Source organism: Phoxinus phoxinus (genome assembly GCF_949152265.1).
Source record: "Phoxinus phoxinus genome assembly, chromosome: 11".
Taxonomy (NCBI): Eukaryota; Metazoa; Chordata; class Actinopteri; order Cypriniformes; family Leuciscidae; genus Phoxinus; species Phoxinus phoxinus.
In genome coordinates, this window is record NC_136886.1 from 6,230,073 (window position 1) to 6,256,108 (window position 26,036).

General features: G+C 36.1%; 2 protein-coding genes across 4 annotated transcripts; one reads left to right on the top strand and one right to left on the bottom strand.

Moving 5' to 3' along the window:
* Positions 1-606: 606 nt before the first annotated feature.
* mov10a (Mov10 RNA helicase a) lies at positions 607-12,571 on the bottom strand. 3 transcript variants are annotated; one of them, XM_079627379.1, is made up of 22 exons: positions 12,349-12,571; positions 11,999-12,104; positions 11,643-11,815; positions 11,270-11,511; positions 10,847-11,102; positions 10,098-10,238; positions 9,841-10,003; positions 9,575-9,726; positions 8,654-8,824; positions 8,246-8,393; positions 7,995-8,156; positions 7,259-7,362; positions 7,039-7,136; positions 6,836-6,934; positions 6,629-6,740; positions 6,433-6,550; positions 3,642-3,833; positions 3,479-3,541; positions 3,264-3,389; positions 2,527-2,615; positions 1,424-1,536; positions 607-1,342 (listed from the first exon to the last, which is right to left on the bottom strand). In XM_079627379.1, exons 1-22 carry the CDS (start codon positions 12,465-12,467, stop codon positions 1,284-1,286), a joined length of 3,006 nt encoding a protein of 1,001 aa, XP_079483505.1. In that variant the 5' UTR covers positions 12,468-12,571; the 3' UTR covers positions 607-1,283. The 3 variants fall into 3 exon arrangements, 2 of the variants coding, with proteins under 2 accessions (XP_079483505.1, XP_079483506.1); XM_079627380.1 differs by having other exon boundaries at positions 12,441-12,552; XR_013799456.1 differs by lacking the exons at positions 607-1,342; positions 1,424-1,536 and adding an exon at positions 2,321-2,421 and having other exon boundaries at positions 2,464-2,615; positions 12,349-12,569.
* Positions 12,572-12,777: 206 nt separating this feature from the next.
* On the top strand, positions 12,778-24,625 carry capza1a (capping actin protein of muscle Z-line subunit alpha 1a). The gene is made up of 10 exons (XM_079628376.1): positions 12,778-13,045; positions 13,571-13,630; positions 16,757-16,820; positions 17,243-17,294; positions 17,570-17,633; positions 19,167-19,373; positions 19,480-19,559; positions 22,135-22,285; positions 23,922-23,984; positions 24,141-24,625. The coding sequence occupies exons 2-10, from the start codon at positions 13,592-13,594 to the stop codon at positions 24,279-24,281; spliced, it is 861 nt and encodes a 286-aa protein (XP_079484502.1). The 5' UTR covers positions 12,778-13,045; positions 13,571-13,591; the 3' UTR covers positions 24,282-24,625.
* Positions 24,626-26,036: the final 1,411 nt, after the last annotated feature.

A 26,036-nucleotide genomic window follows, 5' to 3' on the forward strand; every position in this document is an offset into this window, starting at 1 on the left:
TTGTGAGGTTCATCCGAAAAGACTGAGAAAATTTGATCTCTTTTATGTTTAGGTCCATCAGAAGCACACAGATCGTTAAAATAATAACCATCTGTATAATTTTTGAACGCATGGAACACTATACCTTGGATTTTAATTTATTAAACAGGGCATTATTGAAATACTGACTGCAATGCACTGAATGCACAAGGAACATCCCATTAGACTACGTACAAACTACACACTACTCACAAATAAAGGAGGAACTTGTTCTTTATCTTTCTTTTATGTACTAATTTGTGGAGTCCTTGATGAAATCCTCGATGCAGGTGTGATGATAGACCCATGATCTTTGTGAACATGAGGAAAAGATTACAGCAACAGCAACCAGTCTTAGTACACTGGCCTCTGAGATCAACCTGCTGTGTTCATATGGTCTCCTTTTCTCTGGAAGTATTCAACTTGATTTATTAATCCAGATTTTGATGAACGCTCATAGTAACAATGCTTTGTAAACCGGACTAGTAGTAATTGTTTGAATGAAGTGAAACCAACTTATGTTAATAAACTATTTTTTCGAAACAAAATAATGGTGCACTCTTTTTCTTCTTTTGTGTGAAATGACATGCAATGAAAAGTAGTCCAGCTTACAAATGTTGGGTAATTTACTGTTATTTGCCAAGTATTTTCTGCCTTTTCAGTACAATCATAAGACATACAAAACAATACCACAACAAAATAGCAGCCATAAAGTCATGCATTCCAGAAAATAGTATTAATGCCATGATATAAAACCCATTTCTTTAAACAAAAAGTTTCTCTAAAAATAAAAAAGTTCAAGATATATATTGCCATAATTTGCAATTACATATTGACATACATTTCAGAACTGGTTGAAATTGTTTTTAATAGCCATTTTAAAAATGTACTTGCTGGAAACACTGTTTCAATGAATTTGAAATGAGTAAATGTGCATTGTTGGGAAAAAAAAATCAGTTTGAATGAAAGAAATTAAGTATTAATAAAGAGCGTTGATTAGTAAAAGTGATATTGCGACTGATCTTTGATCTACACCAGTTTGCATAAGTGCTAAAATCTCCAGAATTAACTCAGTAGTATATATATATATATTGACTATTTGGTGAATTATGAAATGAATCAGTCATATGCATTGTTTTACTGGCTGCTATCAACATTCATGTGACAAATCAATACTGCTTTACTTTTTTTTTTATAAAAAAGTGATTTCTCATTTTCTCGAGATGTAAACTGATGGTCTCATTTGATTGTTGTGAATCTGGTCCTCATTGTTCAGCTCTCCACTCCGGGTGCACGTGCTGCTGTAGTGGACTCTCGTCCATATCTAGACATGAACACGCAATGAGTCATACGAGCACACAATACACTCACTTCGGGTCTGGATGTGTTATGTAAGGCTGCGTACCTTCAGAGCTGATTTTTAAAGATGCCAGACGGCTGACCACATCCTCCTCTCCTTCAGCATCTTTGTAGTCAAAGCCAGTGTTGCCCTGCTCAAGCTCACAGTACCGGATAAACCTACACAAATAAATGCACACAGTGTGGAACAGATGATCAGTTAAAGGGTTAGTTCACCCCGAAATGAAAATTATGTCATTAATTACTCACCCAATCAAGTCTCTTCAGATAATTTGGACTAAACCGCTCAATTCATATGGATTAGTTTTACGATCTCTTTATTAATTTTTTGAAGCGTCAAAGTGTCAGTTGCATAGCTGTCAATGGAGGGACAGAAAGCTCTCAGATTTCATCAAAAAGATCTTCATTTGTGTTCCGAAGATGAACGAAAGTCTTACGGGTTTGGAACAACATGAGGGTGAGTAATTAATGATATGATGTTTTGCACAAGAAATGCTAATATGGCATGGTATAAACGATACTGACAGCCAATCAGATTGAAGCTTGCTGTTTGCTCATTTTGCATGGAGTGCTACCTGCTTCAAAATGGTCTGCAAATTATATGCGGGCATGCCATTAAAGGGGAAGTATGCAGGGTTTTTTTTTTTAGCTTAATTTACCTTAACTGAAAAGCTTCGGAGTCATTGGATTGGTTATGACTTATTTCGGGTTGAATTGTGGCTGTCTCGCTTCCCCCTGGTGCCTGTGAGTGGAAAAATCGCCCTTGCAACTTTGGGCCGGCGGGCCCCTTCCGCATCAGGAAGTATCACGTGATATCAGGTCTCGCGATGTAAAGAATTGCTTTACGGCAAAAAAATCCGTAATTATTATTGCGCTCCCTCACGCTGTTCGAACGCGAATGAAGAAGACGTTTTAAAGAATGTCCCGTCTGCTTTGATGTCGTTGATCTACTAGAATCTGGTATCTGAGAGTCGCCAACGAGTTTTTACGACAGTGTTGTCAAATATCTATTCCGAAGCTGTAGGGGGAGCTCTATAGAGAAACCTGCGAGCAAAAAGCGGGAATACAGCGAAGAAATTGCGAAACTGCATAGCTCTGCTTTAAAGATTGGGACTAGTTGCCATCGGGTTACCATAACTAGGGTCTTACCTCTGCCAAGTAGGATCCTTGCTTAGGATAACTGGGTTTCCCACCACAATGAGCAGGGCTTTGGCTCTCGTCATGGCCACATTAAACCTCTGTGGGCAACAGAAAGGGTTTACTACAGGATGGCATAATTTCTCTAAACTAAGTCCAAACAGATGGTCAGAAACATACAAGCTTCTGTGATAAACTTTCTAACTTTTACAGCTACAGTAAAACAACCGGTATTAGATTCCACAAATGCCAACCAGTAGCTCTTGTTTAGCTCTATATACACTACTGTTCAAAAGTTTGGGGTTAGTAAGCTTGTTTTTATTTTTTAGAACGAAGGTAATACTTTTATTCAGCAAGGATGCATGAAATTGATCAAAAGTGACAATAAAAACCTTTTCAAAATAATAATAAATGTTTCTTGAACAGCTAATCAGCATGTAAGAATGATTTCTGAAGGATCATGTGACACTGAACACTGGAAAATTCAGCTTTGTCGCCACAAGAATAAATTACATTTTAAATGTATTAAGAATAAAAAAACTTTCATTTTAAATTGTAATAATATTTCACAATATTACTCTATTATTGTATTTTTGATCAATTAATTGCAGCCCTTTGATCAATTAATAGTGAGCGTATAAGAGACTCTTTCAAAACCAAACTTTTGTATGGTTGTGTGTATATGTATATATAATTGATTTAGTGCAGTAAAAATGGCTACTTATCCAATAGAAATTAAGTATATACACCTTCTCATTTGAGAGGAAGCCAATGTTGAAGTCTTGGTCCATCTTGACATAGTTGACGCTACTACGGACAGTAGAAACTATGATGACTTTTCTCTCTTGACCCTGAAACTCTTCCACTGACCCCACCTGCAAAAGTCAAATAATCAAGCAGCAGAAATCACTGATTCTGAGTTCAGAGAGGCAATAATTTTTTTTTAAAAAAGGCAAATGCCAACCTTGATTTCTTTCCACTTGTGTAACTCCGTCACAGTGTTCAGAGCTTTCCGAATTTTTTCCACCTTAAATAAATGAAAAACCTTTTGTCAAAAAGTATTTTGATTTCAAATCCTACATTTTATTCTAAGCTAATTTTACAACACAGTACTTTCTCAGTCTTGCCTGTTTCCTGTAAGGAGCGATAATACCAATGTCATTGGCGCTGAGTTTTGGCAGGCCCTTCTTGCCCTGCGTTTCCATGAGCTTGTTGAGGTAGCTGACGATGACCTCGATCTCGGTCACGTTGAAGAATGAAGGACTGTTGGCCTCTCTTTCATCTTTCCCCATCACTCCATGAAACACAACAGGAAATCCCTGTTCATCACAGAAACAAGAAAAGTGCTTTATTCATTTATTGTACAATATTTGCAGCTTCCTATTTTCACCTTTTTTTAAAAATCTTATCTGCATCTCCCAAAAGAGCCATAGTTCCAACAAACATACGCAAACAGCATCACAAACTGCTCTTGGGCACAATAAGCAAGCTAATATAATAAGCTAAAAAGCAGCATGTCAGAAAAATGTAATTACGTGGAGAGTGAATGTAGCGCATGTATACAGGAGTAAAGTGTATGCCAAATACTGCATGTTAACGTGATTAAAAACAATACTGGCTTTCTGCTGTGTATGGAAATCAACTATAATAATATTAAATACATTACTTGCGAAACGAAAATGAAAAAATAATATATTTTGAAGAATGTTGTTAACATTTGATGGTAGCCATTGACTTTCCGTAGTATTTTTTTTTCTTACTATAAAAGTCAATGGCTACCGTCAACTCTTTGATTACCAACATTCTTCAAAATATCTTCTTTTGTGTTCAGGTATGGCACAACATAAGGGTGAGTAAATGATGACAGAATTTACATTTTTGGGTGAACTATCCCTTTATTGATTGTCCTATATTGTTGAACTAATGTGGTTCAGACGACAGAGGTGTGACCGGTTTCGGTAAACAGTCGTGAGTCGTGACTAGCTACCGTAATTAGTTTAAACAACAATGCATCATACTATGGTGCCTAAGCAGTGAGTTAGGTCGTTGTACGGGACACGCACCGCTGAATAGTGACACATACTCTAACACATAGATAACTCAACACCACTCTAAAAAATAAAGGTTGTTTGTTGAATTGAATTTGAATTTGAATTAGAATTTAATGTTGGCATTTATGGTTCCATGAAGAACCTTTAACATCCATGGAACCTTCCCATTGCACTAAAGGTTTTTTAAAGTGGAAAAGGGTTCTTTAGATTATTAAAATGTTCTACACCAGGGGTATTCAATTAAAGTTCCAAGAGGTCCGGTGTCTATATTTCCTTCCCATCTGAGGTCCACACAATTCTTTTTTGGAACGGTTATACATTTGCATCGAGGCAGCCGTAATACTTTGTAAAAAAAATCAAAACAGTGAAAATGTATCCAAAAAAGTATATATTTCTCCCAATTGGATTTGAATATAAAAAAAGTTAGATCAGATGTTTTAACAGGCTATTTTTATTGATTTATTTTACATTTAGACACCTACGTGTATATGGCACAAAAAAGGCCTTGGGACTGAGAAAACATACAGGGGGTGCAGGATTTCCCTCTAAAGAAAAGTGTGGACCATTTTTATATTTTGCTCAAAGCAATAAAATACTAAAACAAACAATGTACATAATCTAATAATCAAAACTCTCATCATGAGGACAAAAAAAAGTTAACTAGTAATTTAAATGTTTTTTTGTCCTTGCCATCTCTAAATAATTTTCCAAATTCTAACATTGCTTATTATGAAATCCTCTTCATATGCTGATAAATAATGCTAAATGTATAAAAAAAAAGACTTCACACATTAACTTGTCTCATCATACAGAGTCATCTGTATGACAGATAAAAAAATTGTACTAGCTGCATTCTCGTTTTCTGCAGTGTTTCTGCTTAATGTAGCGCTTTACTATTTTAGTGAGGGAAAGAGAGAAGCAACACGTATGGAGCAGAAAGGGCTTGAATGAAGCACTTTGGGCTCTAGATAAAAATATTATAGATATAGCTCCAATATAACTCTGGTAAAACTAAACAAAATTTAGAGCAACATACCAGATACTCGTTTTAAATGTAACAGTGCAAAAGGCACATTAATTCATTGTATGTGTGAATGTGATCAAATAAAAGAGTTTTGGAAAGAAATTATTAATTATTAATATGATATGGCATATAGTCTCAGTGAGATTGCCACTGGATCATGGGCTTTTCATTATTGGTATTCATCCATATAACTGGAAAATTAAAAAGGACACTGAAGTATTGATAGACGTGTATTCTACATTCCAAACGGCTCATCCCCATTTATTGGAAAAAGATAGAAAGGCCTACTATAACTCGATGGTTAAGAGAAATATCTTCATAAATTGCAGTGGAAAAGATAACCTATTCTTAAGGGTAAAGAAGACCAATTTGGATTGGAGGATTTGGAGTCCCTTTTTATTATTTATTGAGCAAGGGGATATGAACAATATAATAGAGGAGGAACTAAATGCTTGATTAGGTATTATATTCATTTGAAAATATTTGGTCTAACCCTATTTATTTTTCTTATCTGTGGCTATTATTGATTGCAGTGTATTGTTAACTCTGACTTCCAAAGTACATACTTTATTATCCAATGTTGGTTTATGCTATTGCACTTTTCATGTAATATGAGCCCTGGTGTTTGTTTGTTTGTTTTGTTTTTGTACATTATATGTGTTGTTACAGACATTGTTGTGTAAGTGTTCAAGAAAATGCAATAAAAACAGTTTTACAAAACATAGCTCCAAAATATCATTACCCTAAACGAGTGCTTGTGGGAGAGCCCAACACATTAATTCGCTTCTTGCATCTTTGTCAGACAAAAAAACTCAAAAGAGCTTTTGTACAGTGGTCTGGTACCTCTTTAGGGAGATGCTTCCAGCGACAGAAGGCCTCACGCTCCATCTGGTTAGCAAACACCTGCAGCTCATTCTCATAGAAGAGCTCGTTGGGGACCTTGAGGATGGCGGGATGAGACCTGGGATGGGGTGAGAATAACTCAACTATAAGTCATCCGTCACCATTATGATGAGAGGAAAAAATAGCCCATCGGTACCTGTAGTTGCGGAGAAGTTTGGTGACGAAGCGGCTGTCATATCCAGAATGACCATCCTGGTTCTTCTGATAGAGAGTGTTCTGTTTCATTAGCCTCTCCAGGAGGGACTGACCTGTTTAATATCAAACCATATCTGTTAGGACTGGAGTTAAAGAAGAAACAACCAATGCAAAAATATAAGGAAATCATGAAAAATATTTTGAGTACCCAGTCCGTGTAGTTGTGCCAGTGGAGATCTCAAAACAGGGCCCAACTGCTGCGGGTCTCCGGCCAAAACCAGCTGGCCCTCCCCAGGGTAGAGCAAACCTTGGGCACAAAGAGCAAAAGCAATGTAGGAATAAACAATCTGTTTATCTGATTGTGTTCGAATTCATGTTCTCATTCTCCTCTCCCAACCCTTCCTCCTTTACCCGCAATTCCGATGATACACTCAGGCTCCACGGCTTGTCCAGCCTCATCTATGAAAATGTGTGTGAAGTGACCCTTAGCAAAACCTGCTGACACGAGCCTGAAGACCACACAAATAGATATTAATTTTTAGTCATCACAGCAGAACATCCTAGCTAGCACAAGGTAACGTGACAGAGAATATGATATGAATATGAATATATGATAGGACTGTGACAGTACCTTCCAGCGGTGACCAGTGTAACCACAATGACAGTGTAGTTCATCAAAGCCTTTTGAGATGGGAGCAGGAAGCTGTCCTGATCTTTATTCCAGTTACTGTGTTTCTGTAGGAATGGATATTTAGGAATACATCTAGGAATTCATCTGTTTTTTTTTTAAGGTAAATATTATAGGTTAGGATGATAAATATGACATATATTTATTAATATAAATATTTCACACATTTTATTTATATATATATATATATATATATATATATATATATATATATATATATATATATATATATGTAAATAGTATTTAAATAGTATATAGTTAAATATTATAGGTTAGAGTATTATAAATATATATATTAATTCACATAACATATTTATAAACATTTTTAATATGTTAAAAATTAATAATTTTTAATAATTTAATAATTTTAGTAATTTTAATATATATAAAATATTTCCCTAACTACAGTATATATATGAAACTATATATAGTAACGAATGATAAAATATATATATATTGTATGTATATATATATATATTTCATCTTTTTTTAATAATAATATTATTAATATGAACATTTGTCAATCCTGAAACAAACTGCACTGCATTGTATTCTGCAGTGTACTTTAGTTGCCATCTGCATATTCCATGTGTATAGAACATTTGTGCACATGATACATACATCCTTCAAAAAGAATGGTAGTATGGCATTCCGGACTTGCCCCGTGCATATGTCTTACCAGCAGTTTCTGCGGTACAGTGCGCGGGTCTCTACTGGGGGCATAAAGTCGGTAGAGGCGATGAGCGTCCACATATCCTAATAGCCTCTCACACAGGAGGTCAGAGGCACTGTTTGAGGGAGCACAGGCCAGAATATGGGTCGTGGCTTCTGACTTATTCACCTGATGCAACAAACAAACACAGTCATGAGTCAACATAGATGTTTAACACTGCAATAAACACATGAAGTAGTCCTAATGAATGCCTTTACCTGCTTTATGGCTTCCACTACTGTGACAGTTTTTCCTGTACCCGGGGGTCCAAAGATCAAGTAAGGTGCCGGTTTGGATGTGCCTGACAGGATGTGTTGCACTGCCGCCTTCTGCTCAGGGTTGTTCTCTAAATCTTTGTTGAACATCCTGGAGGATGAACACAATTAGATTTAATGAGAAAAATAAAATAAAAAATACACACACACATACAGTGGGGGCCAAAAGTCTGAGACCACTATTTTTTATATTTGACATATATATATATATATATATATATATATATATATATATATATATATATATATATAGCTCAGTTACATTTTGTTTGTGTTCCTATCTTATTGACATCATCAATGAGGAAATTCCTAACACACGTGCGGATGTACGGTAGCTGTACGTGTGCAGACCTGAGGTTTGGTAGTGCAGTGTCTCCAATGCCCTTATCAGAGGGGAACAACACATCGCCCAGTTTGTGCTTGGCAGCGAGCTCCACCGCCCTGTGCTGAAGATTCAAGGGGAAGCGATTGATGTTGAACTCCACATCAAACTTCATGTTGTTGACAAACTTCTGGAGAAGCCTACAAACACAAAACCAAAAAGGAATAACTTTTTACAGCTCAGATAAGATAAGACCCTAATACCAGGGTTTTATCTATTAATTTTTTTTAACATTCTAGCTAAGGATTTGTTAACTATTTTGTAATTTAGAAATGTAAGTTCATGGTTTAAATGAAAGCTATTATTATTTAAGACTTAATGAAGGCTATTAGTGTCTGTCAAGTTTGAAAAACTGTTGAAAGAAATATTATATTTAATAATATAATATTATCATATTTACTTTTTTATTTATTTATTTACTGGCAATTTATTCCTGCGATGACAAAAGCTGAATTTTCAGCATCAGTGTCCCATGATCCTTCAGAAATCATTCTAATATGCTGTTTTGCTGCTCAAGAAACATTTCTCACTAATATCAATATTGAAAACTGAAAAGTTCAAAAGAACAGCATTTATTGAAATTGTTTTTTTGTATTATAGCAATGTAAGTCTTTACTGTGACTTTTCATCAATTTAACGCAGTCTTGTTAAAAAGTACTCAATTCTTTAATAAAAAAAAAATCTCACTGACCCCAAACTTATGAACACTAGTGTATGTATACAATTGATCTGAGATTTATTTAGTAATTTAGTCTAACTATTTAGTAATTAAATATTTTATTAAATAATTATTAATTAAAATATTCATAATACCAGTGCATTAAAAATATACTTACTATCTATAGAAGCTATGTATTTTAATAGTACATGTAATAGTACATATTTCTTACTTTTTTGAGAAGCCGAGTTTAACTCTCTCAAGTTCTACACGGTGGACATATCCTTCATAGACTGTGACGGGCTGGTTCTTGTCATTTGACACACACGCGTTCAGTTTATCTCCTCGCAGTACGGACGGTCTGTTCTCTGCCACCCCTGGTACCTGAGTTAAAGAGATCAAGTAATCATAAAAAAAGATTGTGATTGACATCATGATATCTGTAGTAACATGACATAAACAAGAACACATTTGGTGATCATTTTGCTTCTCACTCACTTTGAGAATGAGCAACCTTTTGTTTTCTTTGTCGAGGGTCATGGTCTTGCCAGAGAGATCATACTTCCTGATGTCCACCTCCATCTGAATCTCTTCCAGGTATAGAAGGAGGTGAAAGCGCTCATTGTAGTTCTTCATGCAAAGCGCAGTGTCCAGCACTCGCCTGAGAACATACAGATAAGACCAATGCACACTCAGAAAGAGAGAGAGCTGTGTTTTCAACAAAATCTCGTTGTTCTTAAAGAGTCCATGCTTGCCTCACTCTGGGAAGTTGCTGTCTTACTGAGGGTGATAGGCGCTCGGAGTCCTCCAGCTTGTGTTTGGCCAACTCCTTCAAGTAGGCTGGGTACCTATACGTATTCAACTTCACCATAATCACCAGATCATGTTTGATGAAACTATAAAAATAGAATGGGAAGAAGAGTGATTCAACAACACAGAATCTGCTTACCATTCTAGGAAGTGAGCTGCTAGTATGCTAAAAGGTAGATAGAAAAGATAAATGACAGACAGACACATATAGAGACATAGAATACAGACATGCTAGAGACAGATGAATAGATAGATAGATAGATAGATAGATAGATAGATAGATAGATAGATAGATAGATAGATAGATAGATAGATAGATAGATAGATAGATAGATAGATAGATAGATAGATAGATAGATAGATAGATGGGCAGACAGACACATATATAGACGGATACATAGAAGACAGATAGATAGACAGACATATAGACAGACAGACAGATAGAGAGACAGACAGACAGACAGACAGACAGACAGATAGATAGATAGATAGATAGATAGATAGATAGATAGATAGATAGATAGATAGATAGATAGATAGATAGATAGATAGATACACATATAGACGGATACATAGAAAACAGACAGACAGATAGATAGATAGATAGATAGATAGATAGATAGATAGATAGATAGATAGATAGATAGATAGATAGATAGATAGATAGATAGATAGATAGATAGATAGATCTAACCTCTCAGGTGGGATCCCTTCTTCCACAATCCTGTTCACCGAGCGGAGTCGTCTGTTCTGTTTGGGGTTATATGGGCTCTCTGGGCCCAATGTTTCAGCTAGTCCAGTCTGAACCACTGCCTCCAGTTCCCGGACTATGCAGAAGGGCTTAGCAAGACCTGGAGGATCCGCCTCTGGGCAGAACTCAAAGTACATGGTAGCTGGAAAGTGTCCGTGATGGTGGACGTTGTAATGCACTTCAACAACATAACTCTCACCTAGCAGGAAGACATTAATGTGACATTTTTGTGAGGATCTGACTACCTAAAAATATTATAATTTGCTTATTTATCTATCTATCTATCTATCTATCTATCTATCTATCTATCTATCTATCTATCTATCTATCTATCTATTAGATTATGGTCTTAATGTTTTTTCTCACCTGGACAGAGGAGAAGAGGAGAAACACGGTTCACTCTCCTCTTATCCACGAGAGTAAAGCAGCGCATCTTGTGCAAGGCTGTGTAGTAAGTGAAGTAGACGCAGCTCTCGCCCCGGTTTGCGATGTGAAACTTCACCACGGACAGCTTCTCTAGCTCCTTGATGATGAACATAACCTTCCCTTTGGTGGCCTTGGGGTCAGAGGTTATTTCAACACCTCCTTTGTCTTTGATGAGCTCAGCTCTAAAACAAAGACACATCTGACAATGAGTTTCAAAAGGAAAATGTGCCATTGAGAAGGGAAGCCTGTGATTACCTTCACACTATTAATGATATATTTAAAGTAAATACATAGTTATATCTCTGATGATCACCGTTTCACTCTGAGTTTGTTGAGGATTTCTGAAGCGAGCTTCTTTTTAGGGGTCAGGACGGGCTTAGTGGTCGGAGGAGATGAGGAAGAGGATGCTGGGACAGAATCTGTGGCTGACATGTTGGTGTTCTGCTGTGTGAAGGACTTCCACTGATCGCAGTAGTACACGCGCATCTGGCAGGAGGAGAAGAGAAGAGAGATGAAAACACAATGATTTATCTTCTTTGCTTAAAAATCTAATTGAAATGGCTTGATGCTGAAGTTAAGTAGTTTTTCACATTTATGAGTACACTAGAAGATCTCAAAGCGTACAGAAATGGACCCAAAGACACAAAATATGATCATTCAAGTTCTCACCTTTGGTTTTCCGTGAAACTTAACTTTCCCATGCCCTGTAGTAGCTTTGTGGAAAAATGTTAAGGCATTGATCACATTGGAAAATGAGGGTTCTTTTCTTCCATCCCTGAAAAACAAACAATCACATGCAACTGAGTTCAGCCTGGAAAAACAAGGCTATTGCTATTATGTAAAAAAAAGACATGCTGGGTGCTGCTGACACAGGATAGTAATATCATACACAAACGAAACGATTATATACAAAACACACTTATTACAAAGACAAAATAAAGCTAAACTCGACATGAATTAATCGCATAAAATAGATGAGTCAGACATTGAACTGTTGACTCTGAGTCACTGTTGCAAACCTTTTAAACTCAAAGTTGTAAATATCCCGAAGTTCGTTTATGTCTGTTTTCGAGATCCTCTGCCCCAGAAACTCGAGAAAATCAAGCCCTACTTCGTATGATGTCCTGAGCGAAGGCATTGTGCTGTTGTTTATAAATGTCAGTAGTTTATGTTTTGGATGTTGTCTGGTCTAGGCGATTCCGGAATCGAAACTGACTGTATGCAGTCAAACGGTGACCAAGCAGGGTACATCAACAAATGACCGCATTAAGGAGCATTGATATTTTCTTCAATATTTAAATAAAGACCTTGACTGCTAAAAAAAAAAAGGAACCACTCCATTAACCATCGAAGAGAGACACTTTTTTTAGCTTATATTTCGCATTTACTGGTCAATATAGGTGTAAATAAAATTCCTTAATGAGAAACACTCTTTTGTGACACTCCCTAAAACAGTGGCGTTACATAACATCCATGAGACCATTTTCATGGATAGTTAATAACCTGGATGGGGCTATTTAATTCAAAACTCAATCAAGATTGGTAGATCTTGATTTTAGAAACTAGGCGTCTTCATTTCCGTCAATTCAGGGAAACTTATATTCCAGTAGGCATATAGTGTATGCATAACCAAATATGGCTTGATACAATTTGTATTGAGCAGAGCAATATATAATGGACATTTAGACATTATTAAATATGAACAATTAAAGCAAGGTAAGATACTAGCACCTCAGTACAAATTAATTAATTAATTAATCATTTGGTATATCATCATAATTATAGAAACAAGACGTGTTTATTTCTTTTAAACTTGTTTATTTGGGTATTTCCAGCTTTTTTTAAAACTATTTGGTACTGAGAACAACAGACATTAATGGAAATTGAAGAGCACAAACAGTAAAACAGTCTAAAGAAAAAAATGAAACAAAAGTAATATTCTACAGGTTATATGATTGGATAATACTGTAAAGGGCTATTTCGCTTAAAACATGAATGCAATGGTTAAAACAACTTTTTTAGTCTTTACTGAATCAAAACATTATAAAAAAATTAAATAGAATAAGACATTTCTACTAAACCGGTTATGCTAATATATTTTTCATTAAAGCTTTCATTAAAGTGACACACAGAGTGCAATAAACAAACTTCAATATCTAAACATAACATTGAGTAGGTAAATATGCATTTTTAACTCTTTTGTCATGTTTACGATTGTTTTCCCGTGGTGCACTTTGACAGGGCAGGTCCAATTGAGCCAAGATGGCGGACTTTGAGGAACAGCTTTCCGACGAGGAGAAGGTATATGATAATCTATTCAGGCTCCCTGATTTATCTTCCATTGTCTGTTATTAGTATGTGTACACATTTTATACTCTCATGAACATGTCATATAGGTTATTATGCACATTAGATGTTTTAAAGTCTATAAAATCCGCGATGAAGAGTGTGCTAAGGAAGCTAGCAGGCTAACTGAAACTCGATCTAATCGAAGATCGCATTCTCAGAGACGCTAGACTGTGTAGATGGTGACTGAGATTAGCGATTAATATGATTTTTTACTTGTTGAAAATGTATTCTACTAGATAATAGTAGCGGTTTCAGATAAACATTGCAAGTATTGTTGAGTTTACGGACTATTAGTAACGTTAGAGGCTGACTGCTGAGGTATCTAAATAAGGGGAAACATAACTTCATCAGGATTAACTATTTAAATGTTGTATATACCAACATGTATATTTACAGTAATGCACTTTTTATTCTCTGTCATATAACTTAACATTTTATGACAGTCGAGTGTCGTATAACAAACTTATTTTAGATCACTGTTGCTATATAGCCTATGTGTATTTGTTTCTAATCGTATCACATATATAAATGGCTTCATTTCATTTGCCGTTTTGGATTTATGTGCTGACTGAGGCCAAGGGGAAGTTCTTTCCTTGCACTGAAACAGGGGCGCAACCTCAGCTCTGGTCTTGTTTGTATTCTCAGCTGAGTGTTGGCGACCCAGCCCTCTTTCTGCCTGCATGCTCTTACATGCGCGCGGCTCTTCCGGTCTCACGCGCTCTCCCTCTGCCACCGAGCCGACGCGAGTCACGGGCTGTTCTTATGTGCGAACTCGCCCCTCCACCTCTGCAAATGATAAGCAGTCGTGTTGAGGCCAGTTGAAGGATGAGAGAAGCATTTCAGAAATGCTTAGATGTGGAAAGCTTGTTGCAGCTGCAAACTGCTGAAGATTGAGTAGCGTAGATGTGATATTTAGATACCCCTGATATGTTGTTTAACATCCCTGAGAGTTCCCACAGTTTTTTTTATGTACAAAAAAAGATGAAAATAATGTTTTTTGTTTGTTTTTTAGATACTATAGGATAATAATGTTTAACACACTATTTTAGTATGCTTTGAAATCTTAAAGAGATAGTTCACCCCAAAATGAAAATGATGTCATTAATTATTCACTCTCATGTTGTTCCTAACACTTTAGGTCATATTCTGAACACAAATGAAGATCTTTTTAAGGAAATCTGAGAGCTTTCTGTCCCTCCTCCATTGACAGCTAGGCAACTACCACGTTGACGCTTCAACAGGTTCATAAAGAGATTGTTAAATGAGGTTTAGTCCAAATTTTCTGAAGAGACTCGGTTGCATTATATGATTAACAGATTGAATTTAGGCTTTTATTCACATATAAACTTTCATCAACTCACACATTAGGCTAGTTGTTTTAAAAGGAAGCTGAATCATGATCGCTTCACGTGCGAGAACCAATGAGGTTCATTCCTGTGCATCAAGCAGGTTCGGTTGAGCTTCTGTTTGCTGATCAATGTTTATATGTGAATAATAGCCTAAAATTGGTTATTATATCTAGCAATCAAGTCTTTTCAGAAAATTGACTAAACTGCTGAATTCATATCATTTTTAAGATCTCTTTATGAACTTTTTGTGTCAAAGTGGTAGTTATGTAGCCTAGATGTCTATAAAGGGACAGAAAGCTCTCAGATCAAAAAGATCTTCATTTGTGTTCAGAAGATGAACAAAAGTCTTACGGGTTTGAAACGACATGAAGGTGAGAAATTAATGACAGAATTTTCATGTTTTGGGTGAACTATCCCTTTAAAATGTTTGTTATTAAAGCAGTTGTACGGGAATTGAGCAGATTGCTTCTTCCAACTAAAAGTGTGAGCAAGATGGAGAATTCAACCACAAACAACAAACTTTATTGCAGTATACCAGTGGAAAACAGTCTGTTTTTCTATGTTTATGAGTAATTTGTAGATTTTCATTAATGACAGGAATTAAATTCTGCAGAAATCTGAGGCTGATATGATTGTAAAGCACTTTGGGTGTACAATAGTACATAATAAAGCGCTATTTAAATACTTCATTAATTCATTCATTCTGTATATTGTGTGGGCCAGTTATTAACTCATCTACAATAATGCATTAATTTACCTCAGCGCCTATCAGTAATAAAGGTTAACCTTTTTGAGTATGTGATTGGACAACAAAACCATAAACACCAAATTATTTTTGTCAGAAAATGTGCATGTGTGCTTTATTTCTACATACAGATCAAATTTAGGTTTTAGAAATGCTGTCATGCAAGAGAACATCCCAGGATCCAATTTAGACAACCATCAGAAAAACGTCAAGATTAGGCACGATTTTGTTGCACATATTTTAGCTTTGATGCAAGGAATGTTTTGGAGAAACAACTTTTTTTTAGGCATCCTAGATAACTTCTACACTTTCAATAGAATTGAAAGTTATTATACGATTTGTAAGTTGACATATTTTCTTCATTAGATGGTTTGCATGCGTTTAATCATTCTTACAATTTGGATTTGAACCATTGCATTTCCAAATAACATATCAAATGTATTTTTCTCAGTTAATTGGGGACAAAATATACTCAACTGGTGTGTTTTTTTACAGTATTTGTTTGTTAGTCTGTTAGGTTTGTCAGTGAAGACAGACCCTGGCCTGTAGTGGTTTCCACTGGAATGAGTCCAGAATGGGAGTCCGAGCAGGACTCGGTGTCACTGTCTGGCCCATAATGCTTACATGTGCACTGCTAAGAAAAGCCTCAACCCTGCCGCCTTCTAAGGAGTGACCCGATGTGGGCACAGTGTGTTACTTAGGCACCGTTTGACCTGTTTTCAAAGGAAGTGCAGAGATACCCGCTTCATTTAGCTGATACGAGTTGTTTGTGGCTCTTCGAGTCTATGGAAATGTTTGCATATGCATAACACCCCAACTATTCTCGAAAGTGACGTTTTTTTTCTTTCTTTTTTTCTTTCTTTTAAGGTTGTAGGCATTTCTGGAAGCTTAGGGTTTGAATAAACACTTGACATGAATTTTGCATGTGTATGCACTTTGCAGCGCTCGCACTTTCTTCATAAGTTTTCTTTTCTTTTTCCACAGGTCCGCATTGCTGCCAATTTTGTCATCCATGCTCCCCCTGGAGAGTTCAATGAAGTCTTCAATGGTAAAACGTTCATGAAAATATATACAGATATCATAAAGACAAAGAAGCACACCTGGCAAATTTTGTACCACCTTCATTTTAAGATCTTGAGATTTTTTTTTATGTTTTTGAAAAATAAGTCTCTTTTGCTCAGCAAGATTGTTATAACAATTTAAAAGTTTTCTATTGTAGTGTATTTTCAAATGTGTTTTATTCCTGTGATGCTAAACTGAATTTTCAGCATCATTAATCCAGTTTTCAGTGTCACGTGATCCTTAAGAAATCATTCTTATATGCGTTTTTCTGCTCAAGAAACATTTTTTGAACAGTAGTACATGTTAGGAGGAATTACATTATAAATACTATAAATTTAAGTCGCAATGTGACTTGCAGACATCATAATGTTCACATGATACCACATGATGCCTTTTCTTTGGTTTCAGATGTGCGGCTACTGCTCAATAATGACAATCTGCTCAGGGAAGGGGCGGCTCAGTGAGTAGCCTGTCTTTATTGTACTATTATGATACTATAAAATGGAGTCTACATTCTGTCCAACAGAGGCCATTTATGCACAACCAGTTTTCAGTGTCTCTTTCAGTTCAGAATCCCCTTCACAATATGAATATAACTATGGAGAAGTGATATATTTAGCTCAGTGGCTTTATCAAAAGTCCTTGATAACATTTTGTGAATCATTAATCAGAGATTATCTGTTAATGTTGCAAATTTTAAATATGATACTAAACATTGTTTTCTGTTTGTGACAGTGCCTTTGCCCAGTACAACATGGATCAGTTCACCCCTGCTAAACTTGATGGAAGTGAAGATCAGGTGATTAGCGTTCACCTAACGTTCACCAGGAAGTGAAATGGGCCCTATTTACTTTCTTTAAAGGATGGTTCAACCAAAAATGAAAATTCTCTCATCATTTACTCATTCTCATGCCATCCCCAAAGTATAGGATTTTTTATTTAATTTTTTATAATCCATCTTTGCGAGTCCATGTAATGCCATTGAAGGGCTGCTGCTTGTTTTGTAGCTTGAAAAACCACAAACAGCGATTGTAACGATAACCCATACGACCTCAGTGGATGGATCAAATGTCTTCTGATGCGAAACAATAGGTGTTTTAAGAAAAATACCAAAAATATAAAGTGTTATAAAGCCTGTGTGAGAAGTGGTGCCATCTAGGGCTGCATAACGATTAATCGCAACTAATCGTTTGCAGAATAAAAGTTTTTGTTTACAACATATATGTGTGTGTGTGTACTGTGTATAATAATTATGTATATATAAATACACAAACATGCATGTATAATTTTAAGAAAAAGTATTTATAATTATATATAATATAAATTATATTTAAATATAAAAATTTATATAATAAACATGTAAATATTTTTTTAAATATATACATGCATGTGTGTGTATTTATAAATACATAATTATTATACACAATACACACACATATATGATGTAAAAAAAACTTTTATTCTGCAAACGATTAGTTGCGATTAATCGTTATGCAGCCCTAGCGCCATCACAAACTCTGTGTGGTTTTTCATATTAAAAAATGTTCACACTTATTTTACTATGGATTATTTTCCCAAAAATCTGTGTTTATCTGAAGAAATCAAGTCATATACATCATGGATGGCATTGGGGTGAATAAATGATGAGAGAATTTACATTTTTGTGTGAACTATCCCTTTAACACACATTCCTGGTCATTTTGTGCACGATTCACCAATGCACATTATGATGTTTGTCTTTGCTTGTCAAAAATGTGCATGAAATTACTAAGACGGTCACCTTAATTTTAACCAATAGCCAAATATCTTTTAGCCATTTTTTATCAAACTCATATTTAAGACGAATGAAATATGGATTGTCACTAACTATCCAGTATATCAATTAATAAAATTGGTACTGCCATACGTTTTGTTAATTTTTATCAATGAATATCCTGGTTCACTAAAATACATCACGTTACTGGAATAAAATGGGTTGTGACCATTTTCTGTTGATAAAGAAAACGACTAATGGTATTTAAATTTTAATAAAAAAAATCAACTGTGATTCGCACTCAAAATTCAGCAGGTTTTTAAATTAATTTTTTATTTTGGACAAGCGGAAAGTACACACGTTTTGACTCTCTGGCTGCCTTTAGTGTGTTACTTTGTAAATGCAATCTGCTGCTAGTCAAAACCCTTAAAGGGATAGTTCACCCAAAAAGGGAAATTCTCTCATTAATGATTTTCATTTTTGGGTGAACTATCCCTTTAAATCTACAGTAGGAAAAAAAGTGTGTATTTTAAACTGAAGATTGTATTAAATTGTACTTAAACTGCTTCCAAATTGCAGGTTTTGATCACAGAGCATGGAGACCTTGGCCACGGGCGATTCTTTGACCCTCGTAAGAAACAGTCGTTCAAGTTTGACCAGCTGAGGAAAGAGGCGAGTGACCTACAGTCTTATGAGGGTGAGGCAGCCCTCAGGCCGTGGAGAGATGCTTGTGACGAAGCTCTGAGGGCGTATGTCAAAAACCATTACCCCACTGGAGTCTGCACTGTGAGTTCACTAGATCTCATTTTTGGTTTATGTTAAAGGGAAAGCTTGTTTAATAAAGCAGTTTGTAAGACACATTTGCTGACAGTTCTTGTATTGTTGCGTTTAGGTTTATGCGAAAACCATTGATGGACAGCAAACCATCATTGCCTGTATCGAGGGTCATCAGTTTCAGCCCAAAAATTTCTGGTAATTTCTTTATCGGTTTTCCTGTTTTTAATAGTATGACTTGAGCTTTAATGGTTTAGTTCACCCAATTTACTCATTTACTCACCCTGGTGTTGTTCTAATGCTGTATGCACTTCTTTTTCGGACCACAGGAGAATAATTTTTATTTTATTTTTTATGTTCCACTCAAGCTTGTCTATATAATGGCAGTGAATAGCGACTACCATCAAGCTTAAAAAAAGAAAAAAAAAGAAAAAGAAAGTATCACAGACCGATCCCATGAAACATGCTTTATATTCCAAATGATGCATGTTCATGAGACTCTATTAGCACTGCAGCTCACTCCGACTTGCCCAGAAAAAGCACATGGAGTGAGAAATCAAGATTAATAAAAATGCGACAAAATACAATCCATGTACTCCAATATATCTGTTGAATATATGAACGTGAATGAATACGTGGCGTGAATGAGGCGTTTAGCGCGGCGCGGTGGACGCGAATTCGCCTCATTCGCGCGTCCAGTTCGCACAATTGGACGCACGAATTGAGCGTCTGGCGCGATACGCGCGAGTGGTGTTTTGTGCATTCACATGTTTGATGCGAATTTGCGTCTGACGCCCGAGTTGAAAAGTTTTAACTTTGGGGTCATTTCACGCCGCGTTAACCAATCAGGAGCCTGCTTGCTGCTGTCACGTGGTGAAGTGACGTGATAAACGGGGGCAGGCCCGCTTTTCCGTTTATAATGTCATTTTAAAAATTATTAAATGATTAATGATTAAAAATGATAAATTATTTTGTAATCTGACTAAATGCCTGCGTGAAAGAAGGAATGACATTGTTCAGCTAGCTATACATAGGTTTCTTGTATACAAACAATACCGGATACGCGCGCATCCAAGAGGCAAGACCGCTATATGTTATGCCGAGTTTTGTAAAAGAACATTGTAATTAACGTAGATTTCGCATTGTTTGTAAATTCTTGTTGACTCAATAATAAACTGCAATTTCAGAGTTGAATCTGTTTGCTTGTGTTTCATTTGCATATTAATATAACATTATGTAAAAAGTTAGTTAGTTGACTAGTATGAAATTGTCCAACTAAGTTTGCGAATCATAAAAACATGACATACCCTATGCATTTAGGTTAGTTTACAGCACAACAGCTCCGCGTCATCTCTGCTTCTGCTAGATATAGCCGAAAAGACTGTTGCTTTCTGCCTCTTAGATGCGCGCGCATCTACGTGATGACGTTGCACAGAAACCCGTGTATATGTTAACTATGAATGTGACACTGAACACTTGCAGTCATACATTTCTGAATAAAGAAGTCGTTTGACCTACGTTATAACGAGTCATTAATGTATTTTAACTTATATGTTTCATATAATAGAACCGAAGCTATAGATTGTGAATTTAAACATTTCTCGTTTACCAGCGGCAAACGTCAGGAGGACTAGCCGAGGTAAGACTGTTCCAGGCGGGTTACAAGCGCTGAGCGCCCGGTGAACAACTCCGAAAACGTCAGATAAAATTTTTTAAATAGGTGCTCTCTTTATAAATAAACCACAGATTTCAGCTTTAAACAACTACATTCTCAACTGAACAACTCTTAAAACTACATTTCGTGACATAATAACAGTAGTATTTTTAAATTTCGCGGCCTTTCTTGCAAACAGACCACCGCCTAGCACTTGCCCCCTCACAAGAAGCAGATTTCGCCTCGGACGAGTGTCAATTTCGCTTCAGACGCTTGCTTTTTCCGTGCGTCCATTTCACTTTGGACGCACGAATGCATTCAAAATGTTCAAGCGTCAAACTAGACGCGATAGACGTGAATTTGACGCTCTATTGGCGTTTGATGTGAACTCAGCATTATGAATGAATTTCCCAGAAAGCACCAGGTCAAGTTGGTTCAATAAAGAATGAATAGGCGTGTCTAGACTTTTGATTGGTACTCTTAAGGGCCTGTTCAAACAGAAAAAAAATTCGTCTCGCACATAACACAGCGTTTTAAAAACACGGCGCTCAAGTTAAAAGAAGTTTAGGAACCCACGTCTCTGCATTCTAAAGTAAAAACACATTCTGTCTGAATGGCCCATAATGAGTTAAAACATAATAGTTGTTCACTCTTTGCTCTGAACGAGGCTCAGTGCCTGATGCAGATACCGGCTTTGTTCCAATTATGATATATGATCTTAAGATGTGTGGAATGAGCTCTGCCCCACCCAGATCATGACCTTACTGTGTCTAGATACAATTATGTGTCTTTTGAATGGAGAACAGGTGCACTAGATGGCAAATTTCACCTACACCCTATACTGACAAACTAGCTTTGGTCTTTCACACGTACAGACAGCACAACATGTGGCTTAACGGCACAAAAGAACATCTTTCTTTGAGATGTCATATCCATAACAGATTTCTAGGAACTAAATAGTGAATGGTCTTTAGTATAGTAATAATCCTGTGAACAATTATACAGGATTGCATGCAACATTGCTTTCTTTGCACAATCAAACTAGAAATGCCATCAGTTTTGTTCTTCTTGTCTGTAAGACTAATTACCATTAAACTTCCTCCATTTCTCTGCACACAGGAACGGGCGCTGCCGATCGGAATGGAAGTTCTCCATTTCTCAGCCCACTGCTCAGGTGGTGGGAGTGCTGAAGATCCAGGTTCATTATTATGAGGATGGCAACGTGCAGCTGGTCAGCCACAAGGATGTGCAAGAGTCTCTGATCATCAACGTAAGTTATTTGAACCGGAGTCCTTGAACTCGAGACTTCCTGTTAATGAGTCAGTACAACACAAACAACCTGCTTTATAAAGGAACAGCCGGCTGCCCTAAGAATGATATTTCTAATGACAATAGGTGTGGTGCTGTATTGATAGATTAAGTATTTTTAGTACATCTGCTAATACTGTTTGTTTTCTGAGCTTTGTTGAGTTCTTGGATTTCATAGTTAGCTCTTATTTCAAATAAATGCTGTTTTTTTTTCCAAAGAATTTGTTATAAATTTTATAAAAAATTAAGCAGCACAACTTTTTTTAACATTGTAAATAATCAGAAATGTTTCTTGAGCAGCAAATATTATAATGATTTCTGAAGGATCATGTGACACTGAAGACTTTGGCATCACAGGAATAAATGGCATTTTCATAATATATTAAAATAGAAAAGTCATTTTAAGCTAATATTATGTTGCAATAATACAGTTTTTACTGTATTTTTGATTAAATAAATGTGTCCTTGTTTAGCAGAAACGACTTCTTCAAAAACCTTTAAAAAAAATCTTACCGGCTCCGCGTGACGAGATCTCGAACGTCGAGGTGAAAATCTGTCTCACGATATCAGCATTGAGTCTGCGGCAAAACTTTGCTGTTTGTTTGGGTTTCCAATAACGTGCATTTGGAAACGCATAAAAAGTCTGACACGCTTTGTTTCATTGCGAATTGTTCCACTCTCTGCGTGTTCCGTGAGTTTAGGTTGCCTTTAACGTTTATCTGGGAACGCAGCATGCGTCATTCACCGAATGTGTAACGTAAATCACCTATAAACCTATGTGCACCTGCATTGTTTTGCATTTTGTGACTTGCAGTCATATATTTAGTTTTTGAAGGTGTCCTAAAAAGTGTGTTGATAAATACTCAACGCTCCTTAATAACTGTTTATATATGGTGCTTAGACTAAAAAACTCCTAAGGGAAATGATTCAGAAAAAGCCAGTACACTCTTATCAATGAGGAAAATAAAACCACTGCTTTAATGGCAAACGTTTCGATCACATGACCTTTCTCAATGCCAAGTGCATAATTTCCCTTAAAATTTTTGTTGGAATATCGTCTAGTTCTCGTGAACCCAATATTGTGTATCGTCTCGTTTCGTGAGCTAAGTGTATCGTCACACTCATAGTAGCGTATAAGCCTGTACAATTAAAATAAGCATCTGTAAAAGAATCTTTGCTTAAGCTCATTGCTATTAATTATAATGACTTTTAATTGTCAATGTTTTGCCAGAATATAATATTCATTTAGACAGCTTGCTGCCTCAAACTTTCACAGCAAATCTCAATTTCCGAATGCTCGCAATAGCAACACGAGAATGATAAATTAGAAAAAGCATCAGTTAAACACCTGATGTTTTATTCCTTTTGTTTCTCATTTAGTTGCACTAGCGCCACATGCTTCCTTTCTTTGTTGACAAGATAATAAGAGAGGAAAGAAATATGAAATTGCCCAGGAAATCCATTTAATTCTGAACAAAATCACCAAAATGAAATAAAACCATAATTTAAAAATTAAATGCCTTTAAAAAAAAACTTTATGAGTGAGCTAATTTGGTGCTTTTGTGGTTTAGTGATGTTTATTTTATTTTTTTCAACAGAATGAGGTACAGACTGCCAAGGAATTTGTCAAAATCATTGAAAATGCTGAGAATGATTATCAGGTTAGTTTTCCAGTTGATTTTGATTGGCTAGTCATTGTTTTACAGTACTGCCATTGAATGTTACTCTTGATAGAGGATGAAATTAATTCTTACATAGCACCTGATCAAATCTATAATGTGCGAAGTGTGATTTTTCCCCTGCCGTTTGCTTTCCAGACGGCCATCAGTGAGAACTACCAGACCATGTCTGACACCACCTTCAAGGCCTTACGTCGGCAGCTTCCCGTCACCCGTACCAAGATCGACTGGAACAAGATCCTCAGCTACAAGATAGGCAAAGAGATGCAAAACGCTTAGACACACGGCATGCCTCCGCTCCTGCTCGCGTTACAAGCCAAGAGACAAGCTACGAGGGGCCCATATCTAAACTTGAACCTATACCTGAATCAAGGGCAGGGCCAAGGCGAGAAGGTCCTTCGAGAAGTGTGCTAAACATGTCTGTCTTTTTTTTTTTTTTTTCATTTGTTTGTTTTCCAGAAGCCACGGTTTGACCTCAGCTGAAGAGACTGCCTCCTTTTCTGTATTGTAGGAGGGCTGCAAGCTTGTTTTAATGGGTTTAGCAAAAGTCTTTGCTGTTGAACAAATACCTCCCATGACACCAGTGTACAGCGTCACAAATACTCCCCCCACCCACCCACCAATATCACTTACGCCGCCCCCCCTAGATCAGCGCTCCCAATGCTTGACACATACTGAACGTTTTGCACTTAGCCCATATGATCAATTGAGTCCATTTCGTTTCTTTTTTTAGAAAGTCGACACTCCAAAGTTTTGCTTCATGTTTAGTCATTAGGAATCATGTAACCATACGTAGCTCTGGCTGGTTGTGAAGCATATCTTTACACCAGTTACGCATCTCACATAATAATTGGTCTTTTTTTAAAGCATTGTTGTAAGGTGCCATCATTTGAATGTGCTGTCAATTGATCACAGAGAGGGTTGTGCCAAAGTGAGCATTGTATTTGTACAGTAAGTTGTTTCAGGTTACTGTTCTGTGTGGAAATGGTCCCATCATCGTACTCTGGTGTCTAAGAATGGTATATATACTGTATGCAGTTACGCGAAATATTTGTTACCCCTCACTTCAGCCTCCTATCCTAGCTTTTATTGCTAACTATTTTTTACAAAATGTAAGAACAAATATGATCCCAGAGGAATAAATGATTTGCACCAAACTGACTTCCTTATTTTGTTTTATAATATACGGTTACACAATTTTAATGCCATGTATATTATATACAATATTAATATTTATTTTAGTTCATATGGGGTATCTATTTGTTCTGATTGTTTGTATTGTTTAGTAATGCATCATGAATTCTGAAATTCGGCCCTGAATCTTGAGTTAGTTGTTTTGGTATTCGTAATTATTTTTATTTTTTTAAATACTAGGTTTTATTTTCTATATTGTTAACGCATTATATAAAACTATAAAAATATATCAGATTATAATAACTTATGTAATTAATGCATATTTTCATTGGTTCTTTTCTACACACCTGCTTAAAATGTTTGTTTGATTCTTTCTATAAAAAGGAATTTAAAAATCAAGTGAAAGACTATGCATTATTATGCAACAATTTTTATACTACATGTTTTGGCAAATGTAGTAAATCATCTAGGTGTGTTCATATTTGTAAATGTTCACAATATACATTAGCCTCAGATATTAAGTTGCGAATGGTGATGTTTTCCCTCAGAATTTAGCATTTATTCAATCTTTATAAGTTTTTTTTTTTCCTAACATATAACAGTGTCATTCAAGTATGCCAAATACTGAATTTGAATCTATTAATAAGACTTACAAATTTATAAAATGTGGGCATTGTTTTGAGAGTACTGTGCACAGTATCCATACTATATACTGCTAAAATACTAACATAGTATGTTGACGTTTCAACAATTTCACTATTCGCTTAAAAAAAAGTAGTATGCCGTGAACAGTATATACTGCGCGTTAAGCTAGCATCCATTATGTACTTGTATATTAAGTTTTACAACAGTGGGTGTAAAACGATAAACAGGAGCTGCGCCATCTGGTGGAGAGCATCG

Bases quoted from the DNA above. Each gene is read 5' to 3' on its own strand.
- mov10a (XM_079627379.1), bottom strand. From the start codon at position 12,467: ATGCCTTCGCTCAGGACATCATACGAAGTAGGGCTTGATTTTCTCGAG. The intron at 11,512-11,642 runs GTGATCATCAGA...TCTTTGTTTTAG, and splicing joins AACAAACTCAGAGTGAAACG to AGCTGAGCTCATCAAAGACA. The intron at 8,157-8,245 runs GTAAAGGCATTC...TTGTTGCATCAG, and splicing joins TAGTGGAAGCCATAAAGCAG to GTGAATAAGTCAGAAGCCAC.
- capza1a (XM_079628376.1), top strand. From the start codon at position 13,592: ATGGCGGACTTTGAGGAACAGCTTTCCGACGAGGAGAAG. The intron at 13,631-16,756 runs GTATATGATAAT...CTTTTTCCACAG, and splicing joins AGCTTTCCGACGAGGAGAAG to GTCCGCATTGCTGCCAATTT. The intron at 17,295-17,569 runs GTGAGTAGCCTG...TGTTTGTGACAG, and splicing joins CTCAGGGAAGGGGCGGCTCA to TGCCTTTGCCCAGTACAACA.